The 27402-nt window shown below is 36.9% G+C and overlaps 1 protein-coding gene across 2 annotated transcripts in view; it reads left to right on the forward strand.

Annotated features, from left to right (window-relative positions):
* ZDHHC13 (zDHHC palmitoyltransferase 13) overlaps positions 1–27402 on the forward strand; it is a 47654-nt gene that overhangs the window by 15668 nt on the left and 4584 nt on the right. The window contains exons 3-15 of one of the 2 annotated variants that reach the window (XM_019742618.2): positions 201–323; positions 1624–1701; positions 3163–3307; positions 4699–4763; positions 6134–6296; positions 6537–6662; positions 9682–9815; positions 13623–13723; positions 18536–18660; positions 19552–19614; positions 20314–20407; positions 22080–22163; positions 25928–26085. In XM_019742618.2, the coding sequence (XP_019598177.2) occupies positions 201–323; positions 1624–1701; positions 3163–3307; positions 4699–4763; positions 6134–6296; positions 6537–6662; positions 9682–9815; positions 13623–13723; positions 18536–18660; positions 19552–19614; positions 20314–20407; positions 22080–22163; positions 25928–26085 (1459 nt within the window). Of the gene's footprint in view, positions 1–200; positions 324–1623; positions 1702–3162; positions 3308–4698; positions 4764–6133; positions 6297–6536; positions 6663–9681; positions 9816–13622; positions 13724–18534; positions 18661–19551; positions 19615–20313; positions 20408–22079; positions 22164–25927; positions 26086–27402 lie in introns of both variants that reach the window. The other variant, XM_074336120.1, reaches the window with a different exon arrangement.

The following is a 27402-nucleotide window of genomic DNA, read 5'->3' on the forward strand; positions in this document are numbered from 1 at the left end:
TAATCTGATCAGTTAGTAAGCCAGGTTTACTTTTGTTATTTGGATTTACAATATGGCCTCTTTGTGCATATCTTTGTTAATTATTAGAGTTTCTGTGTTGACTAAAAGTTTGGGTAAAGACATGGTAAAAGGAAGAAATTTTGACATTTGAAATTATTTGAATGGTATCAATTGTCTTTTTTTTTTTTTCCTTATTTGAGATACGGGATTTTCGAACGATGTAAAGAGTTGGTAGAAGCAGGATATGATGTCAGGCAACCAGACAAAGAAAATGTGTCGCTTCTTCATTGGGCTGCTATTAACAACAGGCTGGATCTTGTAAAGTAAGACGGGATATATGGGTGTTAATTATGTATTTATAATTCTAGACCTCGCCTTCATTTGTCTTTTCTTCAAGTGCACCTATGAATGTTGACCCTGTAATCTGTATTGTAAATGACTACCTGAAGCTTTGTGCCGTACACGTCAGGTATCAGAGCATCGCAAAAGACCTCAGATCATCCAGTCCAGGACTCTCACTGGCCCAAAAAGGAAAATGCAGGAGAAAGCCAGGGAGGCCCATAATAAAGTTCAGGCAGTGAAATTGAACAGTTTTTGAAAAGAAAAAGCATAACATAAATTTTCTCAGTATAGAATGGAAAGTTTCATGTAGTTTAGAAGAAACACTGAAATATTTTATATTGTAATAATGCCAGGAGGAATGGATGGCTAGGGCAATAATTTAACCCTTTTTAAAACTAAACATGGAATACATTTTTAAGTAGGCCTGTATTGAATTGTATAAAATATTTTCTTTTTAAGGCACTACTGCTTACCCATTGTTTTTTATTTCTTTGTTTTATACCTTAGCATGTAAAGTATATGTGTGTGTATGAATGTGTATATGTTTTATATTACACGTTTAAAATCCTTGAAGTTTAAGAAAATAAAAATTTCTAAAGTTTAAAATATACTAAAGTTTTAAATAAACACACATACTGACAGGCAAACTCCTTTTCTGTGGAAATAAATTAGTGTATTGTTTCGATAATACGATATATGAAGTACAACTTTGAAATAATGAGATGAATGCCTATAAACCATAGAAGAAAATATCTCTTTACCTTATAGATTCAGTTATATAGTGTATCACATCTTTGCCCCCAAAATAGAGAGCAAAACGCTCAAAATATCTAAGGAATTTGAATTAATTTTTTACTACTTTTAGAATTCATTCCCACATAGTAATTCTAATTTTACACTGTTAGAAGTGACATAATTTTTACCTTTCTTCTTGCAAGTTAAGTAGAATATCTGTGTGATCCTAAACCTTTTGAATATAAACCATTTCAAAAGTGTAGTGGTAGTTAGAATATGGAAAGAGTAGTTAGGTGTTTGGTATGTAAGTTATAACGGAATACTCATGACAGCAGAAGTAATTACTTAAGACTATTGCACTGTTTGATGCTGTTCGGTGACTCTTTCAGACCTCTGTAAATCTGACTGTTTTTAGAGTGGGTTATTATTATAATTTGTGTTTCCCAATGCATTTATTACTAAGAAAAATTGATGTTTCTTATTTGATGTTTCTGATGTATGGATTTTAAGTTTTCAAGTCTTATTTTTATTTATGTCTTTTAACAGGTTTTATATTTCAAAAGGTGCTGTGGTAGATCAGTTGGGTGGAGATTTAAAATCAACTCCTCTTCACTGGGCCATCAGGTAAAGGTTTCTTTAAACACTGAAATTGCTGTTCAAAATAAAAAATGACTTAACTTTATTTTCTGAACATTATAGACCAGCACTTGACAGTAGAATTTTTTGTGAGAATGGAAATGGTCTAGTCTGTGTTACCCAATATGGTAGCCGCTAGCCGCATGTGAAATGTGAAATGGGGCTAATGCAACTAAGGTATTGAATTTAAAATTTTATTTAATTTTAACTAATTTGAGTTTAATTTGAATTTTAACTAATTTGAATGTGTGGCTAGTAGCCACCATATTGGAAATTGCAGTTACAGACCATTTGAAAGGCTTTCTTTTTTTCTCCTTCATTAAAAAAACCAAAAACAAACAACAGCAGTAACACACACATACACACTCAATAAATCTAGCTTTAAGGAGTTTCCACAGATGATGTTTTTGTGTTTAAATTAGGGTTCCACTATGAAGCTCAAACTCAAATATGTGTATTATACTTTTTTATAATCAAAATAAATATCTCTTGTATTTGATCACACGGATCCCATGGGCTGTAAACTCAATCAGTTCTATCTCTGGCACACATGGGCCATCTGAAGCTGAAGTTGATAAGTGCCTGTCTTGATACTAAACATTTTCTTAATTTTTCATTTCAACTCCATTCTCTGTTGTTGATGGGATTGACATGAACCTGAAACTAAAATGAGTAATTGTTCATTTAAGGCAAGGAGGCGAATCTTTTCTCCATAGCCAAGAATTTTGAAGACTCGAGGGTTAACTCATCCCTTTTAAGCTACTGAGGTGCAGTGCTTTATGTGGAAAACGAGCCATATTCGAGTGTAAAAGCATGTAGTTCCTCAGAATATTATTATTACAGTATGCCTGCAGTCTGTGACTGTTATGTTGCTGTGTATCTGGCTCAATAGTGAAGTCTAAGTGGTTTTAAAGTTTACCTTTTTAGCATTAGTCATGTAAAATTATATTTATACATGGTAGCAACAGAAGGTTTAAGGCAGACTGGGAGGTTAATAAGTTTATTACTTGCATTCAGGAAGGACTGTCCAGATACTTCTGAGTTTGGAGCATCTAAGTAAAAGACGTTTAGAGACTCTTCAGAGTTTTAAAAATCTTACTGTTAGGAAATATGATGCTTCTCCAAAAAATAACACCTAGCTGGACAATCAACTCTAATGCATCTTTTGGACCAAAAATTAATATAAGACCCGGTCTTATTTTACTATACTATAAGACCGGGTCTATAATGTAATGTAATATAATATAATATACCGGGTATTATATTAATTTTTGCTCTGAAAGACACATTAGAGCTGATTGTCCAGCTATGTCTTATTTTTAGGGAAACACAGTGCTTTTTATATCTAAGTAAAATCCCTCATGTCTGAGGGTTATCAGTTTCTCCCTGAATTGTTTTCTTTTTCTGCCTGCTACAGAATACAGTATAATTTTTACCCTTTATTTACAGACAAGGGCATTTACCTATGGTCATATTATTACTACAGTATGGTGCAGACCCCACTCTCATCGATGGAGAGGGATTCAGCAGCATCCACTTGGCAGTATTATTTCAACACATGCCGATCATAGCATATCTCATCTCCAAAGGACAGGTATGTGTTGAAACGTGTCTTATACTCCAGCTATTGTAAATCTGAAGAGATTGGGAAGATTAGTAGTAGTCTGTCCCCGTTTTTAAAGTAGAAGTTATAAATATCCAGATATTCAGATATTAGCCTCAGTAAGTCTGTTTACTGCATACTGCTGTTCTAGCTTCATTGAAGCACAAAGGACAGGTCATTTAGCTCAGTAACGTATAATAGACATTTCTGAAATTGTTGTAAGCCCATAATACTTTTCCTTATGACCTTAGTAATTTGCAGAGTTTTTTGAAAAACGTGATTTCAAAGCCTGTATTTTTCTCCTAGTTGAATGTAGAAATGGTCAGATCACTAAATTAACCCATCATTTGGTTTCATTGTTTGAGTCCAAATGGGAGACCAATTTGAATGTATGCTTCTTATTCTCTAAAGTAATTCCATGAAAAACGACTTGCCTTAAGAGGCATCCATTTATGGCACAGGTTAAATTATAGGTTACTGGCAGCGGAGTTTCATTGTCAGCTATACTTGTCTGGGATATGCTTTCTGTTAGCAAAGTACTTTATATATTAGCAGACTAGCCTGTAACATGCGTGGAAACATGTTTGCACAAATGCTGTTGGAATGATTGTGTTTTCCTTAAATAAGCACTTTCAGACTTAGCCAGTTAAAGTAGAATAATTACAACCTCCTGGGGCTCACTTTGGAAGGATGTTTGAGGAGGAGTCCTTTCTGCTTCTCTTTGGGCCCCTTCCCAAACTGTACTCCTCTAAGGCCCATAAGAATCTTCAGTAACTGAAACCTTTTCTTTGGCTTGGTTAGAACCATTATTGCATACCTCAAACCTGGGCATTCTATGAAAAGGAGCATATCCTCATGGAATTATGATTTCCTTTTTCTGTATTCTAGAAAACAGAATTTTTCAAGTGTTACTCTTTAAAACATAATATGATCGGTCCAAAAATACATTGAGTTTCCTCAGAAGATAGGGAGTTCACTATTACTGGAAGTGTTTAAGTAGAGACTGGATGACTTTGTGGAAGAGAAGACAGTATGAATTAATGTGTCAGTTAAGGTCTTAACGAGCTGACTTTCAAGGTCTCTGCTTCCTAAGTGTCTTGTATTTGATGGTGATTATTATCTTTCCTTTATCCATCTTCTATTCATATTATACAACACTTTAAATCCTATGTTCAGATATTCCCTTTAAAAATATTTTGTAGAAATCAGTGGATTTTTATCCTATGGATGTGAAGCAGAACTTTCTTTTAGTCAAAAGATATTTGAACCCTCCTTGTAGACACAACAGTAGTGTTAAATGTATTGAAGAGATACTTCTATTATGAGAAAGAGAAATTTGATTGGGTCTGTAGTTATGCTGATTAACTCTTCTTTTTGAATAGAGTGTGAATATGACAGATTTAAATGGGCAGACACCTCTTATGTTATCAGCTCACAAAGTACTTGGGTAAGTGAGTTTAACTGAATTGCATCATTCTAATTCTTGGTTCCGACAATTTCTTTTCTGTGTATATAATCTTAACTATCTTAGTCTATGTGAGATGATACTACATTCTGAAGAAGAAAATAAGATTTTTCACCTTGTGACTATATATGAACTTTTAATGTAGTTTTAGTTAGAAAAGCACCAGTGAAATAAGTTTTTTCTGATAGCTTAGGGAAAAAGTTTGAAAGCTACTATAAGAAATTTCCTTACAGAACAGGTAGAGATTCCATAGCATATACTTGTTAACATGACTTACGTTTTTCCTAGTTTGCATTTTTAAAAAATGGTGCTAAGTTTGGATGTTCTCAATTTGAAATCCAGATGATAAATCTACTTTCCAGAAAACGAAAGTGTTGAGGTTCTCTGACATTGTTGACTGCTCTGAAAATATTAGTTGTAACTTATCTATGAAAATAGTTTATATGTTCACATCAGGTACTTACACATTTAGGTTTTTCTGTGTATTTATAAACACATGTGACTATCATATAGTCACATATAGTCCAACCTCTGGTGGTGTTCTATTCAAATGTATGCTATAGTTTTTTATCAGTTTGTTTCCAATATTGTACTTAATTTCTGATTCTGCTGTTATTTAGGACTTCTCTCCTAGAAACTGAGTTAGTTCTGAGGTCATTTACTTTTTGTTCATGGAGTGGTGGGGCTGGGAGTAGAATTTTGTTAAAAAAACATTGTGTCTTTTTTGCCAATGTCTCAAGTCAGGTATAATGTTTAAAGATCTTGATAGAATAGGTGAAGTAGAATGTTGTTTTATTAAAAGAATCCCTTCCATCATGAAAGAAGGGAAAGTACGATGGTAAAGCAAAAATATTTTATTGAATTCTGCCTTCTAGTCCATAACTTTCTAAGATAAACAAATATTTTAGTACATTATACCTACTTTATTTAATAATTGGTTAGTGGGAGAATGTGAAGTTAAATTTTGGTTTTTCTCTTCAAATATAATTATAGTTTATAGTTAGATGAATAACATAGTGTTTAATATTAGCCAAAGTTAAATTCACAATTAAAAAATATTAATAGAACAACAACATGAAAGTATAAGTTTGAAAAAAAACAGTTACTCTACTACTGTATTGATGTTGAAATTGTATTATCGATACAGCGTCACTTAATAGATTTTTCTTTTTTTTTTTTTGGTGCATCTCTCCTGTTAGCACCCAGGATAGGACTCTGCACAAAAGTTCCTCAGTCTTTGGAATACTTACTGATGTGTTGATACATTAGCTTAAAATATTTGTTATTTACATTTACCCTTCATATCATTCATCTCTCTTAATACCCCGTGGTATTTTATTGTCTTGAGACAGGCCAGAACCAACTGGATTTCTTTTAAAGTTTAATCCTTCTCTCAATGTGGTTGATAAAATACACCAAAACACTCCACTTCACTGGGCAGTTGCAGCAGGAAATGTTAATGCAGTAGATAAACTTTTGGAAGCTGGTTCTAGCCTGGATATCCGAAATGTTAAGGTATGACCAGGTATTTATCTCCCTTAGATTATTATATCTTTAGTTAGAGAATTGTTAAGTTAACATAAATATAAGTTAAACATGTCTTCAGTTACCGCAGGATAGATATAAACAATAATAGCTGGCTACCCTCAGAATAAATGTTGAGTCTATGATTCTGGTGATTTTTTTTAAATAAAATGTTTAGCACCTATACTATATAGGAAATATAATTGAACTTTTTCTTTTTTTTTTTTTAAGGGAGAAACACCTCTTGACATGGCTCTACAAAACAAAAATCGGCTCATTATTCATATGCTAAAAACAGAAGCTAAAATGAGAGCCAACAAAAAATTCAGACTTTGGAGGTGGCTGCAGAAATGCGAGGTATTTTCATATGGGCCCTAGCCTATGAACTATAAGAACTATTTTGTTTATTTATTTTCGTTTTTTAAGGCATTGGGAAACCAGGGAGTGCTGCATTTTTTTCTGCCAATTACACCTTTCCCATGCATCCCATAACCCAAAGTTGGAAGTTTGGCACTTTCACTGGCAATTTATTGTTGGTCTTCAGCTAGATGGCTCTAAAACTATCTCTTACCTTGTGACTATCATGCTGTACTTCCACATTTATTTAATGAGTGAATTGAAACTCAAATGGTTTAGATTCTTGGCGAAGCAAAAGGAAAAATACCTTGTAACAAGGAAGCATTCAAAATGTTTTGTTAGAATTAGGAGTTGGGCTTTAAAAGTGACAGTGTTGCCAACATCAAGCATATGATGTTTCTTAAAAAAAATCTGGAATTTTGAGAAATGAAATCAAATTCTATTCTTTTTTTTAACTTGTCAGTTCTTCTGAGTGGTGCTTTTCTAAACTTAAAAGTGAACTGCAAGATAGAAAAAGTTAGGAAGTTCAGCTCGTCCTATTGAGTGGCCAACAAAGTCTAAGTCATAATAGTGAACATAATTTAAATTGTTAAATGGGGTATTAATTGATTTCTGTTTTTAATGTTTTCAAATACGAGAGATAGCATAATCTTAATAATAATTAGTAATTATACTTTTAGAATGATTCTAAATTAACAGACACCAGATTTCTATGGAGAGGGTCATCATGAATACTACATTTATTTTGCCTTTAGATATATGGAGGGTGAGAGAAAGAAGTAAGTTACTTCTCAGTCTCCTTTGCCAACTCCTCTGCTTCTCCCCCACCCCTTATGATAGGGTGCCCCAGAATTCTGTCCTTGTACCATTTTTCTGTCTACTCATTCCCTTGGTGATTTCACACATTTCCATAGCTTTAAAGATCTGTATGTTGACAACTCCCGAATTTATCTCTAGTTCAGCCCTTTCCAGACTTGTATATCCAGTTACCTTGGCTTATGCAATTTAGTGTCCAGTAGGCATCTCCAACATAACACATCCAAAACTAGACTCCTACTTTCCTCCCTTCCCCAACTATTCTGTATTCTTATTTCTGTTCTGAAATTACATTGGTTGTAGACTAAGTTTACCTTTAAAAAAAAATCTAAACTTCCTCATTTTGTGTTATGCACATTAGAATTGGAAGCATTTGATATCAATTGAAATTATCAATTCTTACAATATTCCATCCATCGCCTTCCCCACCTCTCTAGGTGGCAATTCCAGCTTTCCAGTCATCTTTGCCTTTTCTCTGTCATAACAAGTATCCGGTCCATCAGAAAAAGATATTGGTTAGTTCTGCCCTCAGTATATATCCAGAAGCTGACCAATGGCAGTTTTGGTCCAGCCACCGTTATCTTTCATGCGGATGACTGTAATTGTCTGACATCTCCCTACCCTGATTCACCTCTCGTCTATTCTCAACAGAGTATCGAGATGTATCTTCTAGTGTAAAGTCAGATCCTGTCATTCATCTGCTCAGAATGCTATGATGTCTCGCCCTTTCTTCCAGAATAAAAGCCAACGTCCTTGTTATGGCTTACAAGGCCCTGTGTGATCCAGCTTTTCTTATTACTATAAAATGCACTTAGTATGATTTGTCTGTCTTTCCCTACTAGAATTTAAGCTCCATGAGAGAAGGACATTAAATTCACTGACGTGTCCCATGTGCCTAGAACAGTGCCCCACATGCCGTATGCACTGGCCTGTTTGTTGAATGAGTGATTCGTGTGGCTCATCTCTGAGCATTACATATGGGATTAAAATTTTGAGATCCATATTCTTATTTCTGTTCTGAAATTACATTGGTTATAGATTCTAAGTTTGCCTTTAAAAAAAATCTAAACTTGCTCATTTTGTGTTATGCACATTAGAATTGGAAGCATTTTAAAGATTTCGTATCATTTGAAATTACCCATTCTTATAATATGGCTTAGGGATGTAAACAGAATATATGTTTTTCCCTTTACTGTTGAAAAAGCCCTGCTTGATTCCAAGGTCATGCATATTATAGTAACAGGACTGCATTGCAAAAATGTGGTGCCCAGCTTCCGCGCATACAGTCACACTGTTAGTTCTTAGACTTGTATCCTTTCACTTTGCTAGGATAAACCTGAATTATTAGCATCCTGAGGACGGTTCAGTCTTTGGCCTCCATGTGACATTTGACACCGAGAACAACTCCCTTCTTGAAACGCTCTTCCTTGGCTTCTCTGAAACCTTCTTTCTCCTGGTTCTCATCCTGCCTTTCTGGTCACACTGGTCACTCTTTCTTAGTTACCTTGAGGGACTTAACTTTCTTGCCCTTAAATGTTTGTGTCGGTCAGGAATCTGCCCCTTTCTACCTGCACAGAGTCCTTGGAGTAGTGTTCATTCATGGCTTTACCACCTTTATACTGACAAATTCCGAGTTTTCTCCTGAGTGGTGGACCTGCTTTTCTAACTGCCTCCTGAATATCTCCTAGATGTCCACAGGCCTCTAAAATTCCACACTCTCTAAACTCATCTTCTCTGCAAACTTGTTCCTTCAAACCCTCTTTGTTAGGGAATGGCACCATCTGGTGCCCAAGTTGGAGCTCTATGCCCTCCTTATTAAATCTTAGGTGTACTGATTTTTGTGTGGTCCCCTTGTCTTGGTTTATGCCTTCTGACATAATATTGGTTGAAAGAAATAAAAAAAAAAATGTCAACTGTCATTAACACTTTTCTAAAAGACCACCATTTCTTGGAGGGGAGGAAAGTAAAACAAAGTATGTTTAAGCAATATTTCAGAAAATGTAAGGCTTTTAAAAGATTGTTTCCAAGATTTGTAATTTCTCAAGCTTCAGATTTATCAATCAGCAATTTTGAAGGAAAACTCTGTGTTCTGCTATTACTTGTTATTATACATGTTTAGAAAGATCTTCTAATGAACTAATTATTATTCGGTACTTAGGAGGTGAAGATCCATCAAGTTCTAAAATTCTGAATCTCTCAATAGCTCTTCCTGCTGCTGATGGTTTCTGTGGTTACCATGTGGGCTGTTGGATACATATTGGACCTCAATTCAGATTCTTGGCTTTTAAAAGGATGTCTTCTAGTAACGTTGTTTTTTCTGACATCTTTGTTTCCAAGGTGTGTATATTAGTTTTTGCAAGGCTGGTTATTGCATTCCAATCTGATTGCTTATTTCTGTTGTTGATTAGCTGGAATCACAGATTTTTACTGGGTTGTGAATGTTACCCCGTACCTAGAAAAGTCCTCAGGGCTGCTGGGAGGGAAAGCATGTGATTGGACTAAAAGCAAATTGGTCAACCCGGTAATTTAATTGAATTGACAATTGGTGGAAAATAAATATCCTAGCTTACTTTTAAAAATATTAATTTTGGTGAATAATGGGGAGATTTTTGTAACTATTTTACATCTTGAAGCGTTTTTGCCCATTTTTCAGAAATTTTGCTTTTTCCTTTTCTAAATCTAAATTCATTTTTAGCTAGTGATTTTTGCTCTTAATATTTTTTTAGTTGAAACAACATGATTAAATTGCAGGTTATAAAATAGTTACTATGATATAGACTTTATGAAAAATGTTTACACATGATTATATATACTGTGTTTTGCCTTGTGTAACGCGCACTTTTTTGTCCAAATTTGCAAGGGAAAAATAAGGATGTGCATTATGCATGGGTGGTACTAATTCCGTATCTATATACATGTTTTTAATTCTTTTATTTACGCATATGAGTTAAAAGTGTATACTCTAGAAATCAATAGCGATACCCGCATGCAAAATAATACCCTGGAATATGATTATCGGTTTTGTTGAACTTACGATGAACTTGCAACGAGGAAGAGTTCTTGAACTTCTATGATACGTAAATATCATAAATTTGTTACCAGTACATAAAATTTCTTGTACCTTGTATCTCTGTTCTTGTGGTTTGTAATTATTTGTTACATAAAATTTCTTGTACCATAATATGTTAAAAAATAAATGCTAAAATTCCTTTATAGTACAAAAAACAAGTACCTAAATGTAAACAAATACAAATTTGAAAGTTTGGGCCAAAAATGTGTGTGCGCATTATGCATGGGGGCACATTACACAGCAAAATACGGTAGTCACTGGTTAAGAGTCACATTGTCTCGGTTCAAGTCAAGCTTTACCACATTGCATGCTGACCTTGAACAAGTTACTTTACCTTTCTGTGCCTCAGTTTCTTCATGTGTGAAGTGAGGATAACAATTTGTGACAATGTCTCCCTCATGGTTTATACACATGTGATGGTTAGCACCATGGCTGACACACAGTACTCAGTAACCTTGTCATACCCAATCTCTTCTTCTCGCTTCCCTTTCTCAGTAGAATGGCATCCAGTTCCTCATGTGAATAATGGTTGTCATCCTTGGATTACTAGCATCCTCGATTCTTCCCTTCTCTTTACTTCCCACATCCAGCTTATTACCAAGTCCTCCCCGCTCTGCCTCCAGTTGGTCTGCTCTCTGCATCTCTATAATCGGTGCCCTAGACCAAACCTCCTAACTGGTCTCCTGACTCCAACTTTACCTCCCTCTAGTTCATCCCCACTTAGCAGTCAGGGTGGTCTTTTAAAAAGGCAAATCAGTTTCTGCCTTTTCTCCCTGCTTAAAGCCCTCCAGTACTGTTCTTTGCACTCAGAATACAGCCCGCACTCCTTGCCTTATGAGGTATTATGTGATTCATTCCCTCCCTTCTGACTTCATCTCTTCCCTCCATTGTTCTCCAGCCTCCTTTCATAAGCTCATTCTCACCTGTGGCCTTGACTCTCCCTTGTTGTCTGACGTGTTCTGGTTGTTGCATCTGGAGCCGCTGTTCTCCTTCAGGCCTGAGTGCCAACGTCAGTCACCTCCTGAGTGAGACCAGACCGTCCCTGACGACCTGTGCTGTATCAGCCCCGTTTTATTTTCCTCATTGCACTAAATCGCTGTTTCCTGGAATGGAAGGCCCACACGAACAGGAAACTTCTCTCTCCTGTTGAACATTTTCATTCACTGAAAAAAAAAAAAAGTGCTGATGATGGTCCTTAGGAAAAGATCTAAAAGGAAGTAGTGTTGCTCTCTTTAGCATGTGATTATGAGATTCCTGTACCCTCTTTTGCTTGCAGCATTTTCTGGAATAAGCGTGTGCTATTTTTGTCATAAGAAAAAAACAAAATATTAGAGGAGTCTTACCATTTGGTCACTCGAGAGCAGGACAGTTGACTTTCAGAAATGAATTAGAATTTAACTGTAAAGTAAAAGCTCAAATTTCTGGAAAATGGCAAAATGCCTAAATTGCCTGCTATTCCAAAAACTTGTAACTTAGAAATTTTCATTCATTTTCCACTAATTGGATTGACTCAGTCTCCAAATAAATTTTAAGCCAAATCACTAGGAATCACAAGCATTACTTTTTTCCCCAGAGACAAAGCAAGGGCTGGCAGTACTGTTTTCCCCCCAAAATAAGACCTAGCCAGACAATCAGCCCTAATGTGTATTTTGGGAAAATTAATATTATAGTAAAATAAGACCGGGTCTTATATTAATTTTTGCTCCAAAAGACACATTAGAACTGATTGTCCGGCTAGGTCTTATTTTCAGGGAAACATTTACTAACCCTGGGTAGTGGCATTTGAAATTTTGTTTATTTTAGTAGAAACACACTATAAAAATATATATGAAAGCTTTTTGTTTTTGATGACAGTAAATTAACGGCTTCATATGCTAGTCTTGGCATATGGATACAATTCAAATGGGAGACAAATGCATATGGCAACACTGTCCGCACTGCTTTGATTTCTCCCACTCTCCTCTGTCCTGTCCCAATTACATGGAGGTAAGCTGCTGCAAACTTCTATTATTATTGGACCCCAGAGGCAGTTGCTTATTGATCCAGGCTGCTATGTGACTCCTGTCAGAAGTAAACAGGTCATAGTAGCAGGCTGTTACAAATTAGGTAGTTCACGGTACTACTTAATTAGGTCACATTTTTGCTGCAAAATCTCAGACAGGTCAAGCCCTGGAGGTTACATGGGCTCCATTTGGCCTATTCTGGCAGCATATTAGATGCCTGAGGTTTGGAATCTTTAGTTCTTCTCAAGCATTTTATTATGTTAATGATCTTGCTAGTTTTTTAAAAACCCTTTTCTTACCCATCAACTATTGTTTTTTTCCTGGTATAAATTTTAAAATAGATCCAGGTAAATTATATTCATTCATAGATTTACTATATTGAGTAATGTGAAAGACAGGTTTCTTTTTTTCCTTTGAAACTACAATATTAACATTTGAGTAAGTTATATGTGGACTTACAAGTTGCTTGATACCCAAGTGAAATGGTTAGTGTTCTAATGACTGATGCCACTTTCAGTAGTCTTTATGTATCTTTATGTCTAGTGTCTGCTTCTCAAGCTGGTTGTGGGATAAAAGTGCTCAAGGTTGTGTGCATCTATATGTTTCAAAAATATACTGCTAGCCTTTAGAAGAAAGCTTGTTAAATGTGAAGGTGAATCTACAAGTGTTTAGAACTTTTGCATTTTGGAGTATTTGGACATACGATATGCCAAAAAAAAAAAAAAAGAAAAGAAAAAGAAGTACAAATATTATATGCCTCAACAGAAATAAAAAAGATTTATTAAAAATATAAAGTTATTAGGAATGAAGTAATGTATAATTTAGCTGTAAGAACTTGAGCGTTCATTTCTTGAGAGTTCTTGTGTCTCAGTTTTCTCATGTGTAAAATGGGGTGGTGATGCATAACTCATTACCAAGTAAAAACTGGCACGTAAGCACTCACTAAGTGAACGTTGTTGTTATTTAAGGGAATCATTATTACTATTATTATTTAAGGGGATTTAGAACTGAAATAAATATGAATCATATTTGTTTTCACTAATACCTTATGTTTATCCTTTTTTCTTTTAGGTTCTTGGTCGGGTATAAGAGCCTTGTATACATACCAACGGTCTTGCTGCTGAGTTCCATGTTTTGGATATTTGTGACTTGGTTCATCTTATTCTTTCCTCATATCCTTCAAGCTTACATTTAAATGCATATCTCATTTCGCCTTTAAAAAATAGTAATGCCATTGTTAGAAATTTAGATATTGGAAGAGACTCAGGGAATGTAACTCACATTTATATTCATTTCATGAAGTTTAATGTTGAAAATCTGCTCCGTTTAGGAAATAATCTCAGCACGCTTTGGAAACAGTAGGTGTCTAGTATTTATTACCTATAGGAAGGAAACAGTAGAATGAACTATTGTTTTACTTAGCGCCGTACGTATTTCTTGTATTGCCTTGAGCTTCTTTTCAAGATCAGAGGGTTCTTTGAACTTGGTCAGCAGTTATGGTGGATTACCAAATCTGGGTACCGAGACGGCCTATATGGGAGGGATACTGGAAGAAATGTGCCCTCAGCAATGGTCAGTGTAGTGAGATTGTCCTAGGTTGTGATTCTCAATCCATAGTAAAGATAAATTTGCGTTGCCACCCAAAAGATATCTGAAACTAAAATCTTTGAAAATAATACACCCAATGTGTGCTTTATTCTGAAATTTTATTTTGTCCTATTCTATTTCCTTTTCTTTTTAAATGCTAGTCGTAGCCCACTTAATTTTTTCATGGTCTACTAATGGATGGCAGCCCATGGTTTGAAAAGAAAAAACAAGACTCCTAAGGAATAGGTTTATCACTTGAGGAGCAGGGCTCAGGCCAAGTCCAGCTCAGGGGTGTGCTGTGCTTTTAAGGTTGACCAAGTCTAGTCACCTGAAAGTGGGGATAGGGGTTACTTCTTGGTTTATAGCTATTTATACCTCCCATTGGGAGGGAGGCATTTCCTCCAATTTTCTACTATCTTCTCCAGGATCCTTTCTCCCCTTCCAAGGACTCTAGAAAGCCATTATAAACTTGCTTTTCCTTACAGGTAGGAGAAGCAGGAATGTGGTGTATAGAAACGTACCTTTAAGCATGTTTCTTTACCTTCTATGTTATTTCTCTTTCTGGTAATAGAAAGAATACACTCAATTCAAGAACACTTTTTCATAGGAATAAATGTAAAGTAAGAGGCATATGTGTTCTTAGAGTGCATAAATCTACTTTCATTATAGCATGTTTTTACTTTAATGATGCTTTTTATTTCTGAGCATTAGCTCTAATATTTTTCAAATTCCTTTAATCTAAATGAATGGTATAGCATATCATGGAATTCATTTGTAGTTTTTCTAAAGATTTTATTACATCTCACCTTTGTCTCATAATTACTGATTTGGAGGCAGCTGTTTAAGTACTAGCCTTATTACCACCATTTAATGTGAAGGCTTGGATGATATTATATGATATAAAGATATTTATAAATATTTATAAAAATTTTTATAAAAAATATTTATGAAAACCATGAGTGCACCTGCAAAAGTCCCAAGGCTGATAAATTCTAGGGTAATTGACATGATACTGAGAAGGGATGGCTGATATCCAACCCATGTGGCAGTGGAGAAAACACAGTTTTAAAATTGTGTTCCTTGATGAATTTTAAAAATTTGAGCAACTCATGTTGTTTTAAAATTTGCACCAGAAGTGAGATATTTTTTCATATTGGATTATTTCAAATTTACAGAATCAATATTAACCACACTGTAACTCCACTGTAGTTTGAAAACCTCAATTACAGAACTTAGTATTCAGCTGAGTTTAATTACAAACAGTTCAGTATTTGTGAAGATGCCATTACATCAGAAAAACTGATTTCCATAGCTGGACAGAATCTTAAACTGTCGGAGTTGACAAGATTGGACATTTTACTCACATGTACAGCTTGAAGTTGTTTGATGTAGGCACATATGCGCTTGCTACTGGTGAGGGAATTGCCAGTCAGTAGGTGGCAGCCTTCACCATCAGACCAGTGGTTTTCAAGCTGAATGTTAAATGCTGTTTGAACTGTCCTGGGTATGGACTGAAGTGCTACCCTTAAAGACTCATCTTGTATATTTATACTAGTTCGTCTCAGGTTGCTAAGTCTGGATTGCGTAGGGGCTTCTCCTCCTATAGTCGCCTGGTCCATTATGGGAAGAGGGTCTGGGGCACCTGGAGAGAGTACTGTCTTTGGAATCAGACAGAATGAATTTGGGCCCTTTTTTCTTATTAGTTATGTACGACTGAGCAATTATTTAATTTCACTTAATTAATTTCAATTATTTAATTTTTCTGTAAATTGGAGATAATAATACCAAGTGCGTGGGGTGGTTCCAAAGGATTATTATGCTATGATGTCTGTAAATTGCTGACCACAGTCTTCATTGCATAACTGGAATTCTGTAAATAATATCTATTTTTATATTATTATGAGATACTCTTATGAATAAAATCTGTGTAGAAGGCTGCATGTTGAAATTAATTTAAAGGCTGCTCTAGGTTAGCTCCTCAGACATTTCTTTTGTTACCTTTGATAAGTTCAGCGAGTAAAGTATTTGGCTTTTATGAGGCTGGATTGAGGGGAAGAGATAGCATCATACGGATAAGTTTGGAAGATTAAGACTCTAGAAAGAAATGGTGAACCACTGAATGTTAAATTTGGATTCTGGCGATAGCTCTCTGAGTTAAGTTTAAGAGGGATAAATACATATGAAATCCTGTACTGGGTTTCAGAGAATCAACATGTATGTGTACATGTTGTGTTGAAAATAACATAGCTTCAGGTCAAGTGAAAAACCAAGCGCCGTGTGGGTAGTGATGTGGCTTTCAAGAAAGCCTGTATGTTCTCCAGTCTTAGGAGTGTCCCAGCAAAGGACAGCAGTCTCACTGTCCTGTGCAATGGTCAGCACACACCTGAAGTGTGTTTGCTCTGTTTTGAATTCTGTTCTTCTAAAAGAGACGGTGACAAACGGGAGCACAAACAGAAGAACTTGCGCAGGCAACAGCGTTGTACAAAGAACAGCGTGGCTGCTTATCCTGCAGATGTGAGCACTGCCTTCCAGTCTCAGGGGTTTGGAAGTAGCATTCGGAAGCCAGTGCGTCGTGTAGCGTGGGCATGCAATAAGTATTGTATTGAGCAGTTGAGGAATAAGCTTCTGTAGGGTAGCTCTAAAGGACAGCTGTAGTGTAGCTCTGCAGCGTAGAGCTAAAGGGTCTGCAGAATGAGATCTGCTTAGTCCAAGTTACAGAAAAGCAAATTTTAGCTCCATATTGAGAAACTTCTTAACTGCACATCACAAGCTAACTGGGGAGGCTGGGGTATCTATAAATAACTGTAATTTGAGGTCTAAGTGCCACAGAAGAAGCATTTTTAGGTTCAGGGAAAGGAGAGACTCCTTCTCTGTGGGGAATCAGGAAAGAACTACAAGGGGCGGAGAAATATACGTTAGGTCTTGAAGGCAGGTAGGACTTAGACATCCTAAAGGTGGTTTTACTTGTAGATGGTGGGAAGTGGGGAGCATTTGAGGTCAATAAGCCGCGCAGAGCAAGGGCATGGAAGCAGGGAATGTTTGGCTTTTATGTGAGGGCATAGAATGCAATTCTCTGTACTTGGAGGGAGAGGATCCTGGGATTCTCCTGGGATTTGTTTTGTAAGAAATTCAGTCAGCTCAATATGTGGGATCATCATATGATTCACCTGATATATTTTTGAGACTATGTCATGTGTATTGAGAATTTTATGGGGAAATAATAGGATGTGATTCTTTAACAGAAGGTCTTGACTTATGTACTCTTTAATAGTGTTCTTAATTCATTTCAAGTAGCATTATTTGTTAAAATTCCAATTCATGCAACTTTTCTGGACCCTATTTCTTTCTCAAAGCCAGACCCATATGCAGAAAAACTGACAAACTGAAAATAAGATTTGTTTCCGCTTACCTGAACCTGATGTGGGTGTGCTGGTTTTGTGGGTGAGAGCAGAGTCTGGTTCTGCAGGTGTGGGGTGAGGTCTAAAGTTCCGCCTCTCCAGTACCCTCCCAAGGGAAGCCATTGCTGGGAGTCCGGGGACCATACTTTGAACAGCAGGGCTTTAGAGTCTATTTTATGGCCACCTTTTCCACCCTGAAGTTTGGCACAGGACATCTTGGCAGTACCGTGGAAAGCAGATACAATTACTTTGTCAATAATGATTTAAATTGGGCAACGAAGATTGTTTTATTACTGCACATTCATTTGTCTTTCCCCAGAACAAAATTTTACTTTCATACAAGGAAGTTGTACAAATTCAAAAACATTTCAAAGTGGGTAATGTTTATCCTTGAAATACTTTTTATCTCAATTTATGTGTAATATCTGCCTTAACCAAATAGTATTTGATTTATAATCACTTTGTAAGGAAAGCAATTTCTTTTGTTTGTTTCTAAATTAATTCAGCCTAATACGATTACAAAGATTAGTTTCTAAACTTTGCAGTAGAAAAGTTTGCAAGCATTTATCTGATATCTAGAGAAATGTTTTTAGTTGAAATCGCTAACCAAGTGGTCTGTTTCTTTGAATTTTGTTAAAATTATCAGAAAGTATTTTTCAGATGCTCTCAGGAGAGCCACAGTTATACCATTAGAGATTAATTTATTTGGATCTTGAATGTTTTTCAGTCTCCAGGATGTTTTTCATATATTGCAACTATTCCTATCAATATTTCATGTGAGTTTCAACTAATGAGGAGGGATTAATTTGCCAGCTATGAGCAAATTCCCATAAGATTAGAACATAGGATGGGGCCAGGTTTGGGGACAGGATGTGTTACATAAGGGAGGTGAGGCTAGAATGCATAGAAAATGCTTAGGCACCAGCGATGACATTTGTTTACATCATAATTATTCTGTTCTTACAGGAAGTCCGATATATTCCTTAACTTGGCTTTAACATCTAGCAGGTACCCCTTTTAATTTTGCTTTCATTCTCAGCATAATAGGCTTCCACTACTTTTTCTATAAGACGTGGGCAACAGAACCAGGCTTCATTAAGGCTTCTGAAGAAGAAAGGAAAACGGTGAGTTTTCTTTGTAATGTTACTGATTTTCTTTTTTTACTGGGAGGGCATGTGAACTCCAGAAGATCATAACCATGTTGGTTTTTGTCATGGCTGCATCTCTAGTGCCTGGCACCTAATGGATATAACATAAATATGGAATGAATAAAATGAGATTTCTCCACTGTCATACTTTTCATTTATTTATATGAAAGTTTAAAAAAAATTATTTTGTGTTTAAAAGTTTTGTGTCACTGAAACTTCTTCAGATGTACTTTGTGTTAGCAGATATGATGTCCTACTTCTTTATAATAAGGATGACTAAGCTTAAAATAATGACAACTAAGCTTCAATTCCTCCATTTAATACATGGAGGATAAGTAGGCTGGGGCCAGGGGTGTCTTTCTCCTTATTGACTGAGTAGATGCCCCTTCTCTTCCTCAGATACGAAGTTGTCAGATGACATGGTGTGTCTTCCATTGCTTGTGAATGTTTAGAAGTTGGGGAGAGTGTCATCTTCTTTGTTACCTAAAGCTAGAGTTCCCAAAAAACTGAGCCCTTGGTGCTTATAACTATCAGTTCTGATGTATACCAGTGGTTTTTGTTTCTTTTTTTAGGAATGTCTCTGTGTGTATTTGTTTTTCTCTAGCAGATTATAACTGGGAGATCATTACCATTGATGGAAAGAAGGGGGGGTGTAATTTTTGTGCATTTTAATTTATTGGCTATGGTTGAAAATGCAGCCTTGAAAAGTCACTTTATTTCAAGCACAGAATGATTTGTGGGGAAGTCTTCCAAATTTCTTTTCTAGCCACCTCAGTTTGAAGAGAGAGCTGTGATTGTGGTATATAACCATGCATTATACATTCCTTAGTAAAATGCAAACGTGAGGTCAAATTTCATGTCTTTCAGAATATCATCACCCTCGCAGAGACGGGCTGTCTGGACTTCAGAACATTTTGTACATCGTGTCTTGTGAGTGAATCTTTTATTTACAAAAAGATTGTTTTCCCCCACAGTATAATGAAAGCAAATTCTTGGTTGCATTGCTCATGTAAGCATTTATCAAATCTTCATGGTATATTTATACACCTTTGTTTTTACCAGGTTCTAATTTTGTATAACTGTCAACAGTTTTCTGCCTTGAATATATGGGAGAATATAATCTCTTGAAATTGCCTACGGTTAAATCTCCTTGTGTGTTTTGTTTGCTTTTTTCTGCCATGAAGCATATGTTAGAACTAACTTGGAGTCAGAGGCTCATGATGACCCTAGAAACTATTTCGTGAAACCCCTCATTTTGCAACTGAGGAATCATGGCCTAAAGGGAGGGAATAACTTTCCCCAGATTATTGGCAGAGCCGGAAACGTAACTTGGGTTTCTTTCTGTCTTAGTCCAGTGCTTGTCATGCCATGTGCTATGGCCTCATTTCCCCTTAGTCAGTGTCAGCAGGCTGTGGAATTCAAATCCCCTTTAGTGATGGCTTAATGAAAATGGACACATGGAAGTAAATATTAGTAAGGCATTCCACAGCCTCTATGTGAATTGATGACGTAATACGTAGGATTATTTGTGCCAGTGTCTTCACAATTTAGGAATAAAATTTTGCGTGCGATTTGTTACCACGTTGAGACATTGATGTTTCCTTGGACCTCTCTTAATTGCCCACTTAGATAAGGAAGCCATTAAGGTCACTCCATTGCCATGTGTGCAACTCCTGTGTGGCTCGATATGATCAACACTGCCTGTGGACCGGACGCTGCATAGGTGAGAGCGAATTTTTCAGTTACCACGATGACGTTTAACTTACATTTAGTTATATGTGTGACTGATGGAAAACGTGGAAGGACAGCCATTTTGTAGCTCTTCTTGTCAGAATCATCTCCGTGGTATAACACTTCTGGGAAGCTGATTGTCGCTGTTTATAATGGTAATTAATGTCATCATATATAGTATTTTAGCATTTATAAAGCACATTCATATATAGTATTCTATTTCATCACCAGAGTGCTCCATTTTAGAGTTGAAAAAAATAAAAGGTAAAAAGTTATTTGCTTGAAGTCACTTCAGGAGTATCAGTCTTCTACTCCAAATACCATGCTCTTTCCATGTTTTGTGTCGTGGCTCTCTTGTTCACCTTCTCCACTTGCCTCCTTCAAGGCTCAGGTAGGAGCTAGAACCAGAGACGGTAGAGATCTGGGGGTTGCCTCCTACCCAGGGAATATTCCTTGTCATGATCTGCAGCCTTGGGTTTCGTCTGAGCCGTCCCAGTTAACGCCAGGGGTTTATACTGGGAAACTTCAGAGGAACTGTCGTCATGAATCTTCAGGAGAAGATAAGCTTTTATGATCTTGATGAACAGAAGGCTGCCTCAGTTCAGTCAGGTTTCCTTGGTGCATTTTGATGTTCTTTACGGTTCCTAGAGAACATGTGAAGAGATAATTCCTGGGGTCCCAAGCTTCATGGACCCCGTCCCACCATAAAGATGAGATGATTGGCATTATAACAGGCAGCTTTCAATGGCAGTGGCAAAACAACAGTAATGAGTCCATACATTTTTATCGCGCTGTATTTAATACAGTGTTTTCACATGCACCATTCTGTTTGGTTGCCACGGGCATGTAAAGTAGAAGAGATTTTGTCCTCATATTGCAAATAAGAACACTGGGTCAGAGAAGTTAAGTGACGTACCTACAGTCACACAACTAGTCATTCATAAACCTGGGTCCCCTCATACCAATGGGTATTGCTCCTTCTCCTGGGCTTTGCTGCCTCCGAGAAGGTGGGACCACGATGGTACCTGAGGAGACTTTGTATCATTAGCCTCAAAGCACTCCCATCTGCAGCATGAAGAGGGCAGCACAAGAGTGGGGTGTGGTGTCCTCGCACCCACATCCCTTCTTTGCTTCTGTAGGCCTTTCTCAGCCTGCAGGTTGCCCCCCTTTCGCTGTGTCCAGTCGCCTGCAACACCTATTTAGCGCTCCTCCTCAGATTCATTTTCTCTTTCCCTGGTTAAGTCAACCCTTGATGTCCAGAAGTTGTACTTATATAAACTTACCACACAGAAGCAAGGAAGAGACGGGATGATTTGCCCCAAATCCTGCCTGCTCCCCTCCCTCTCACACAGTATAGGCCATCCCAGAGATGTGTATAAAAAAGTTTATTAATAAACTTTGTTCTGTTTAAAAAAAAACTGAAAAAAAACACACTCCTCTTTTTAGATAAGTAATGAATAAATATTAGTTCAGTTAACACAGACAGTTGACCATGACATATCAGAGTTGTTTGGTTTTGGTTTAACGGTGTTTAAAAGCAAAGCAACAGCTTATTTCTTTTTTACTGTGGTGAAGGCTTTGGACAGGAAAGTGGTTAATAAGGTCTTGATTTGGAAAATCATTGTAAGAAAGTATTAAATATGTTGTTTTTCTTTTTGATGTAGGTTTTGGCAACCATCACTATTACATACTCTTTTTATTTTTCCTTTCCATCGTGTGTGACTGGATTATATATGAATCTTTCATGTGTAAGTATAAATTTTTCTTACAGCAAGCTTATGCACCCATACCCGTGTATGCTTTTCCTTGTAAACTCTTATATATCACATTCTGGCTGGATGACTATAGACCATACCCCTAATGAAAAATGAAACAGATGCCTCTAAGCACTCAGCATTGGGAAGCTGCAAGAAATGCTGGAAGAGGGTAGTTGTCTATACCTTGGAAGAGATTATACTCTAAAGTGACCTTGATAAATTTGAAAATGGGTCAAAAATAGAAATCATTTAAGGAAAGTACAGATTTATGCCCAGGTGAAATGAGGAAAAATCAGCTACTCAAGTACAAAGCAAGGGAAGTGATAAGTAAATAAAACAGGAAAAAAATTGGTTTGGCAGTAGAGAGGTTTGGGGAAGGGGAAGGTGCTCATAGTAATTAAGGAACAAAACTCTGAAAGCACATGTCATTTGATAAGTATCAGGTCACAACTTATACCTGATGTGAAAACTGTAACAGTCATTGAAAGGTTGGAAATAATAACTTGGAAGAAAATACTAGATCATGATGCTTCATCCCTGAGAAAGGAAAGTAAGTTTTCAGTAGCAGTGTGAAGGGCATCTCGGGCTCTCAAATAGGCAGTGACATGCAGCCGCACCAAGGTGATCAACTGAGAAGAACGGGGTTTAAATTGAAGCAAGAGGGATTTTGGTAGCTCTCAGGAATTGCATGACTGTGATTTTCAAACCTTGGAATAGGTTACCTAATTAGAAAAACTTATGGTGCTTGTAGTTTATTTTGACTTTAACTGTTCATTATTTATTTATTTTGAAAGCTTTGGGAGACTTTGGCTCTAGAGGCAGAGATTTCACTGCTGATCTGTTTCCGTCCACCCTTCTGTTGTCTTCATGTTCAAGTCTTTATTTTGCCAGTAGAATACTAGTTTGTTTCTTGAGCTAAAATCTGGAACGATTCAAGAGACATTAGGAAAGTTTTCTCCTACATTTTTTTTTTTCTTAGCATCCAAAGTCCCTGCCTCCCCGGCTTTCTTTAGTTTAAATTTCATTGAATTTGCAGAAGATAATTCCTCCTCCATGTCCCCCAGCCTCCCAGCTCCCTTCTCCTGGAACATCCAATATTACACATTTTGTTTGGGTTGGGGTTTCATTTTTAGAGATTGTTAATTAGTATCTATGTGAAATGGCTTCTTGTTTGCCCTGCCATAGGCCTGGAGAGGGCTTCAGTTACCTTGTCAGCCGCCTTCCCACCTGATGGTACCTAGGGAATGCTTTTGTGGCTCAGTGTAACTGTCACCATCTCAAATGGATCTGATGGTCAGAAGGTTGTGATCCCAGATCTCAGTTCTTGTCCAAGGCCAGCACTAACCCTGAGCACTGGAATTTTAAAACCTCTCAGATGATGTCCTGTGGTGTAAGAAATAAAATAATTTTTGCCAGTGCTTGTTCCTGTTAAAAGAGCTGCCCTTTGAAGGCCTGACATTAAAGCGGATTCCTGGAAAACCTTTTTAAGCTGGCCCATGGACCAACTTGTGCCTTGGACTTGATCCTAGGGGAGAGGAGCCAGGTTTTACACCACTCTTGTCTCCCCCTTCTCTCTCTCCACTAAAAATAGTCACCTTTGTTTGGTGTCTATGTCCAGCATAGGACTGTATTGATAAGGACAGAAGTGATTTTCCATCACGTTCATTCTTTCCAAGTTGCTTTCTTATTTCGTGCGTTGGTTCTTCCCTCCTCTTTGTCTTTATTCTCTGGCTGGGAACCAATTTTTATATTATGTTTTGTTTCTTAGGAACAGCCCTACCTTTACATCCACTTACCACTGTGTAAACTAGCTGAACCTATTTTGTTTTATTCCATTTATATTTTGATAATATTTCTTTACACTGAATGAGGCTATCATGTCATTTATCATTATTCCACAGGCAAGAAAAATGAGCTTTGTTTTAAAGCACTTCATTTTTCTAATGAGGCCTCACTGTCACCGCCTCGTTGTTTACCCTAACACTCCTGTTGCTAGAGCCCTGCTGTGCAGCCTCCTCCTTGGGCGATCTGGTTGCAGCTCCTTCTGGTTCTGCACAGCCTCCATCCGTGTCACCTTGTGTGAGGTCTGTGTTCAGGGTGGACAGTGAGTAACTCAGTGTCAGCGTTATTCAATCTACGGGGAGAAAGATTTTAGACATTGTTAGAGAGAGCATTGTAATTACCAGAGCTGTCTAAAGATGCAAACAATTGAGTTGGAACCATACGAGTTCCCTGTCATTAGCCAGTGACCACCTGATAAGAATGTATTAGTGTGTATTAAAGTGTTACATTGCATGATAATGTACATGTCCATTTACAGCCCTGTCTTTGTTATTAAATCTGAAATCAGTCCTATGAAAACTTCAGCTTGAGATCATGTTGTGTTATCAAAAAAATTCCCAGAAGAGAGCAGTAGAAATCCATAAGCTGAAAGAAAATAGGTGTTCTTTCCCACTCAGCTGTTTTCTTTGCCTGCTGTTGGAGATTATATTCTTTTTTTGTCATATCAGGTGCATGGGATGTATCTTTCTTTGCCATCCTAATGAAGCTCTAAAGAGTATAATTTGCCTTAACTTGTTACCTGATTGTTACCCTATGATGATTGCTATTAGAATGCTTCTGGCGTGTATTCATGAAAGATGGTTGAGAATCAGATGAGACTCAAAAAGGAAAAAGAATAGATTTTTAGCACTGAAATGGACAGCTGATAGTAATATCACGGACTCATTTTCTTCCTGTCCCAGGAGCTCTTAAGTATTGCATTGGGAAAATGTCTAAAACCATTTACCAAGTTGTCAGAGGCATTTATGAAATCTCAAGGTGCAAATCCACAGAATTCTCATTTCAAAAATAATTTGCCCTTTATGAACAGTCATGGTGCCTGTAAAAGTCGTTGGCTTTATGTAACCGGGAAGGTCTGTCCCCTTGTTCCTGCTGCTGCCTTCCTGTATTGACCTAACTGCTGCTCTCAGCTACATGGGTTAGGGAAGGCATAGTGAAGTCCTCTCTTTTAATTGGCATATACTTCGGCGTTCCAGGGAGAAACGGAGCTGTGATCATATGAATCTTGTTCTCTGTCCTTTTCCTGGGGGTATCTGTCTTGTGCATTCCCTCACCTGGTCTTTCTCTCTCTGTAGGATAAATTATGGTTCCTGTGCAGAAGTTCACTTGGTAACTGCGTGCTGTTAGGTCGGGTTTCCAGTAGTATCTAGCTGCTTATATGATTTCTTGTGCCCACAGCATTTCATGGCCTGTTTATCTGAAACCCTAAGGGTTTATTAAAATCCATAAATAAGAGTTTATATTTAGTTCTGTGATAGATCCAAATCTTGCTATAACATGGGTAAGATAGAGAATTTTCTAGGACAAGTATTTATTAAATATAATCATTCTCAGTTGTCAGGTCTTCAAACAATTAACTTCCCTGGCCAGTATATTTTATGCAGAATATGCTGATTTTAGTGATGGTTCTACAGACTTTTTTTTGCTCTTAAACCCTTTCACTGCCAACTACTGATGGAATGTTATCACAGCCTTAATTAACAATGAGGTACTATTTTTTTGCCTTTGCCTTTTTGCCTTTGTTAGTTGAGCTGGCATTTGAAAGATAAAATCTTAAAGTTGGGTTCGGGTCTGTGCCGGCATGTGTTACTTTCTCTTTTCCCTAAATAGAACTGCAGTGATTTTATCTTCTTGAATAATGATCACTAGGTTTTGTCTTTTTAAATAATGGGTTCTGTTTTTTGAATTCACAGATTGGTCAAATCATTGTGCCACAACATTCAGAGAAGATGGACTATGGACCTACCTCAATCAGATTGTGGCTTGTTCCCCTTGGGTTTTATATATCTTCATGCTAGCAACTTTCCATTCCTCATGGTCAACATTTTTATTATTAAATCAGCTCTTCCAGGTATATATTTCTTTTTTTATAATGCTTTTGGGTAAAGTTTCCAATAACCTGTAGTTGGGTAGAAAGACTTGAATTTCAAATCAAAAGACTTTGTTTCTAGTTTCACCTCTGTCACTCTTCGTGTGGATCTAGACATGTCATGTAACTCTTGAATTTCAGTTTCCTTGTCTGTAAAATGGGGGAGAATAATGTCTGTCTGCTCTCACAGGAGGGCTTAATGGTTAGAATAATTAATTGTTAGTGTTGGCCCTCTTTATTTTACAGAAGTATAGAGAGGTGAATTGAATTGTTCAATGAGTGGGAAAATCAGAATGCAGAGCTTAGATCTTCTGACCGTACCATTTAAGGGCTTTTTTTCATCATATAGTTAAATTATATAGTGTGTAAAAGCATGGTATAAATATAAATAAAGTATTGTGCAAATGTGAGATGATTATTTTCTCTCACTTTTTACCTGTTTGTTACCCTTACTATTATGCACTGCTTAAGTGGCTAGAACTGGGGAAGAAATGAAAGACACATCGGTAATCAATGGACATGGTAATTGCACTTCCAGAGAAGGTCATGGCCATTAGAAAGTTTAAGCTCCAGGGCAATAGTCACTTTCAGCTTTCTGTGCAGCTTCTGTCCCATCCCTGCTGCCCGCCTTCCCCTGTGAGCAGAACCAAATCCTCACTGTTGCTATGGCCTGCCTTCATGGAATGGGCAGTCAAGATCAGTCAGAGCCACTTACTGCAAGACTTCAGATAAGTAGAGCATTACTCAACAAAAGCAAAATGTATTCCGCTTTTATGGGGAAGTAACCAATTCTATTATAAGAATAATAATAATAAAGAGAAAGGAAAAATGCTAAGGAAAGGAATTCAGCTAATACTGTGTTTCCCCAAAAATAAGATCGGGTCTTATATTAATTTTTGCTCCAAAAGACGCATTAAGGCTTATGTTCAGGGGATGTCATCCTGAAAAATCACGCTTGTTTTCCGGTTAGATCTTATTTTTCAGGAAAACATGGTAATACCGACTGAACTGAAGTTTCTGAACATTCGTCCTAATTTCTTATCCCTCTGATAGCTACAGACTCAGGCACTAAGAATGGATATTAACATCAGTGATTGTTAATGTCAATTACTGATACCTAATACTTATGTATGCTTTATAAGTTCCAAAGCACTTTCCATCTGTTTCCTCACCAGCAGTTGAGATGTAGACCGTGTCAAAGTGTCTCCATGTTACGGACGAGAAAACTGAGCCTGAGTAAGAGAGGCTGAGTGCCTTGGTTACGGCCATAGGGCTGGTAAGAGGTGGGGTGCGATGAAG

This window comes from Rhinolophus sinicus, linkage group LG06, assembly GCF_036562045.2.
Source record: "Rhinolophus sinicus isolate RSC01 linkage group LG06, ASM3656204v1, whole genome shotgun sequence".
Taxonomy (NCBI): Eukaryota; Metazoa; Chordata; class Mammalia; order Chiroptera; family Rhinolophidae; genus Rhinolophus; species Rhinolophus sinicus.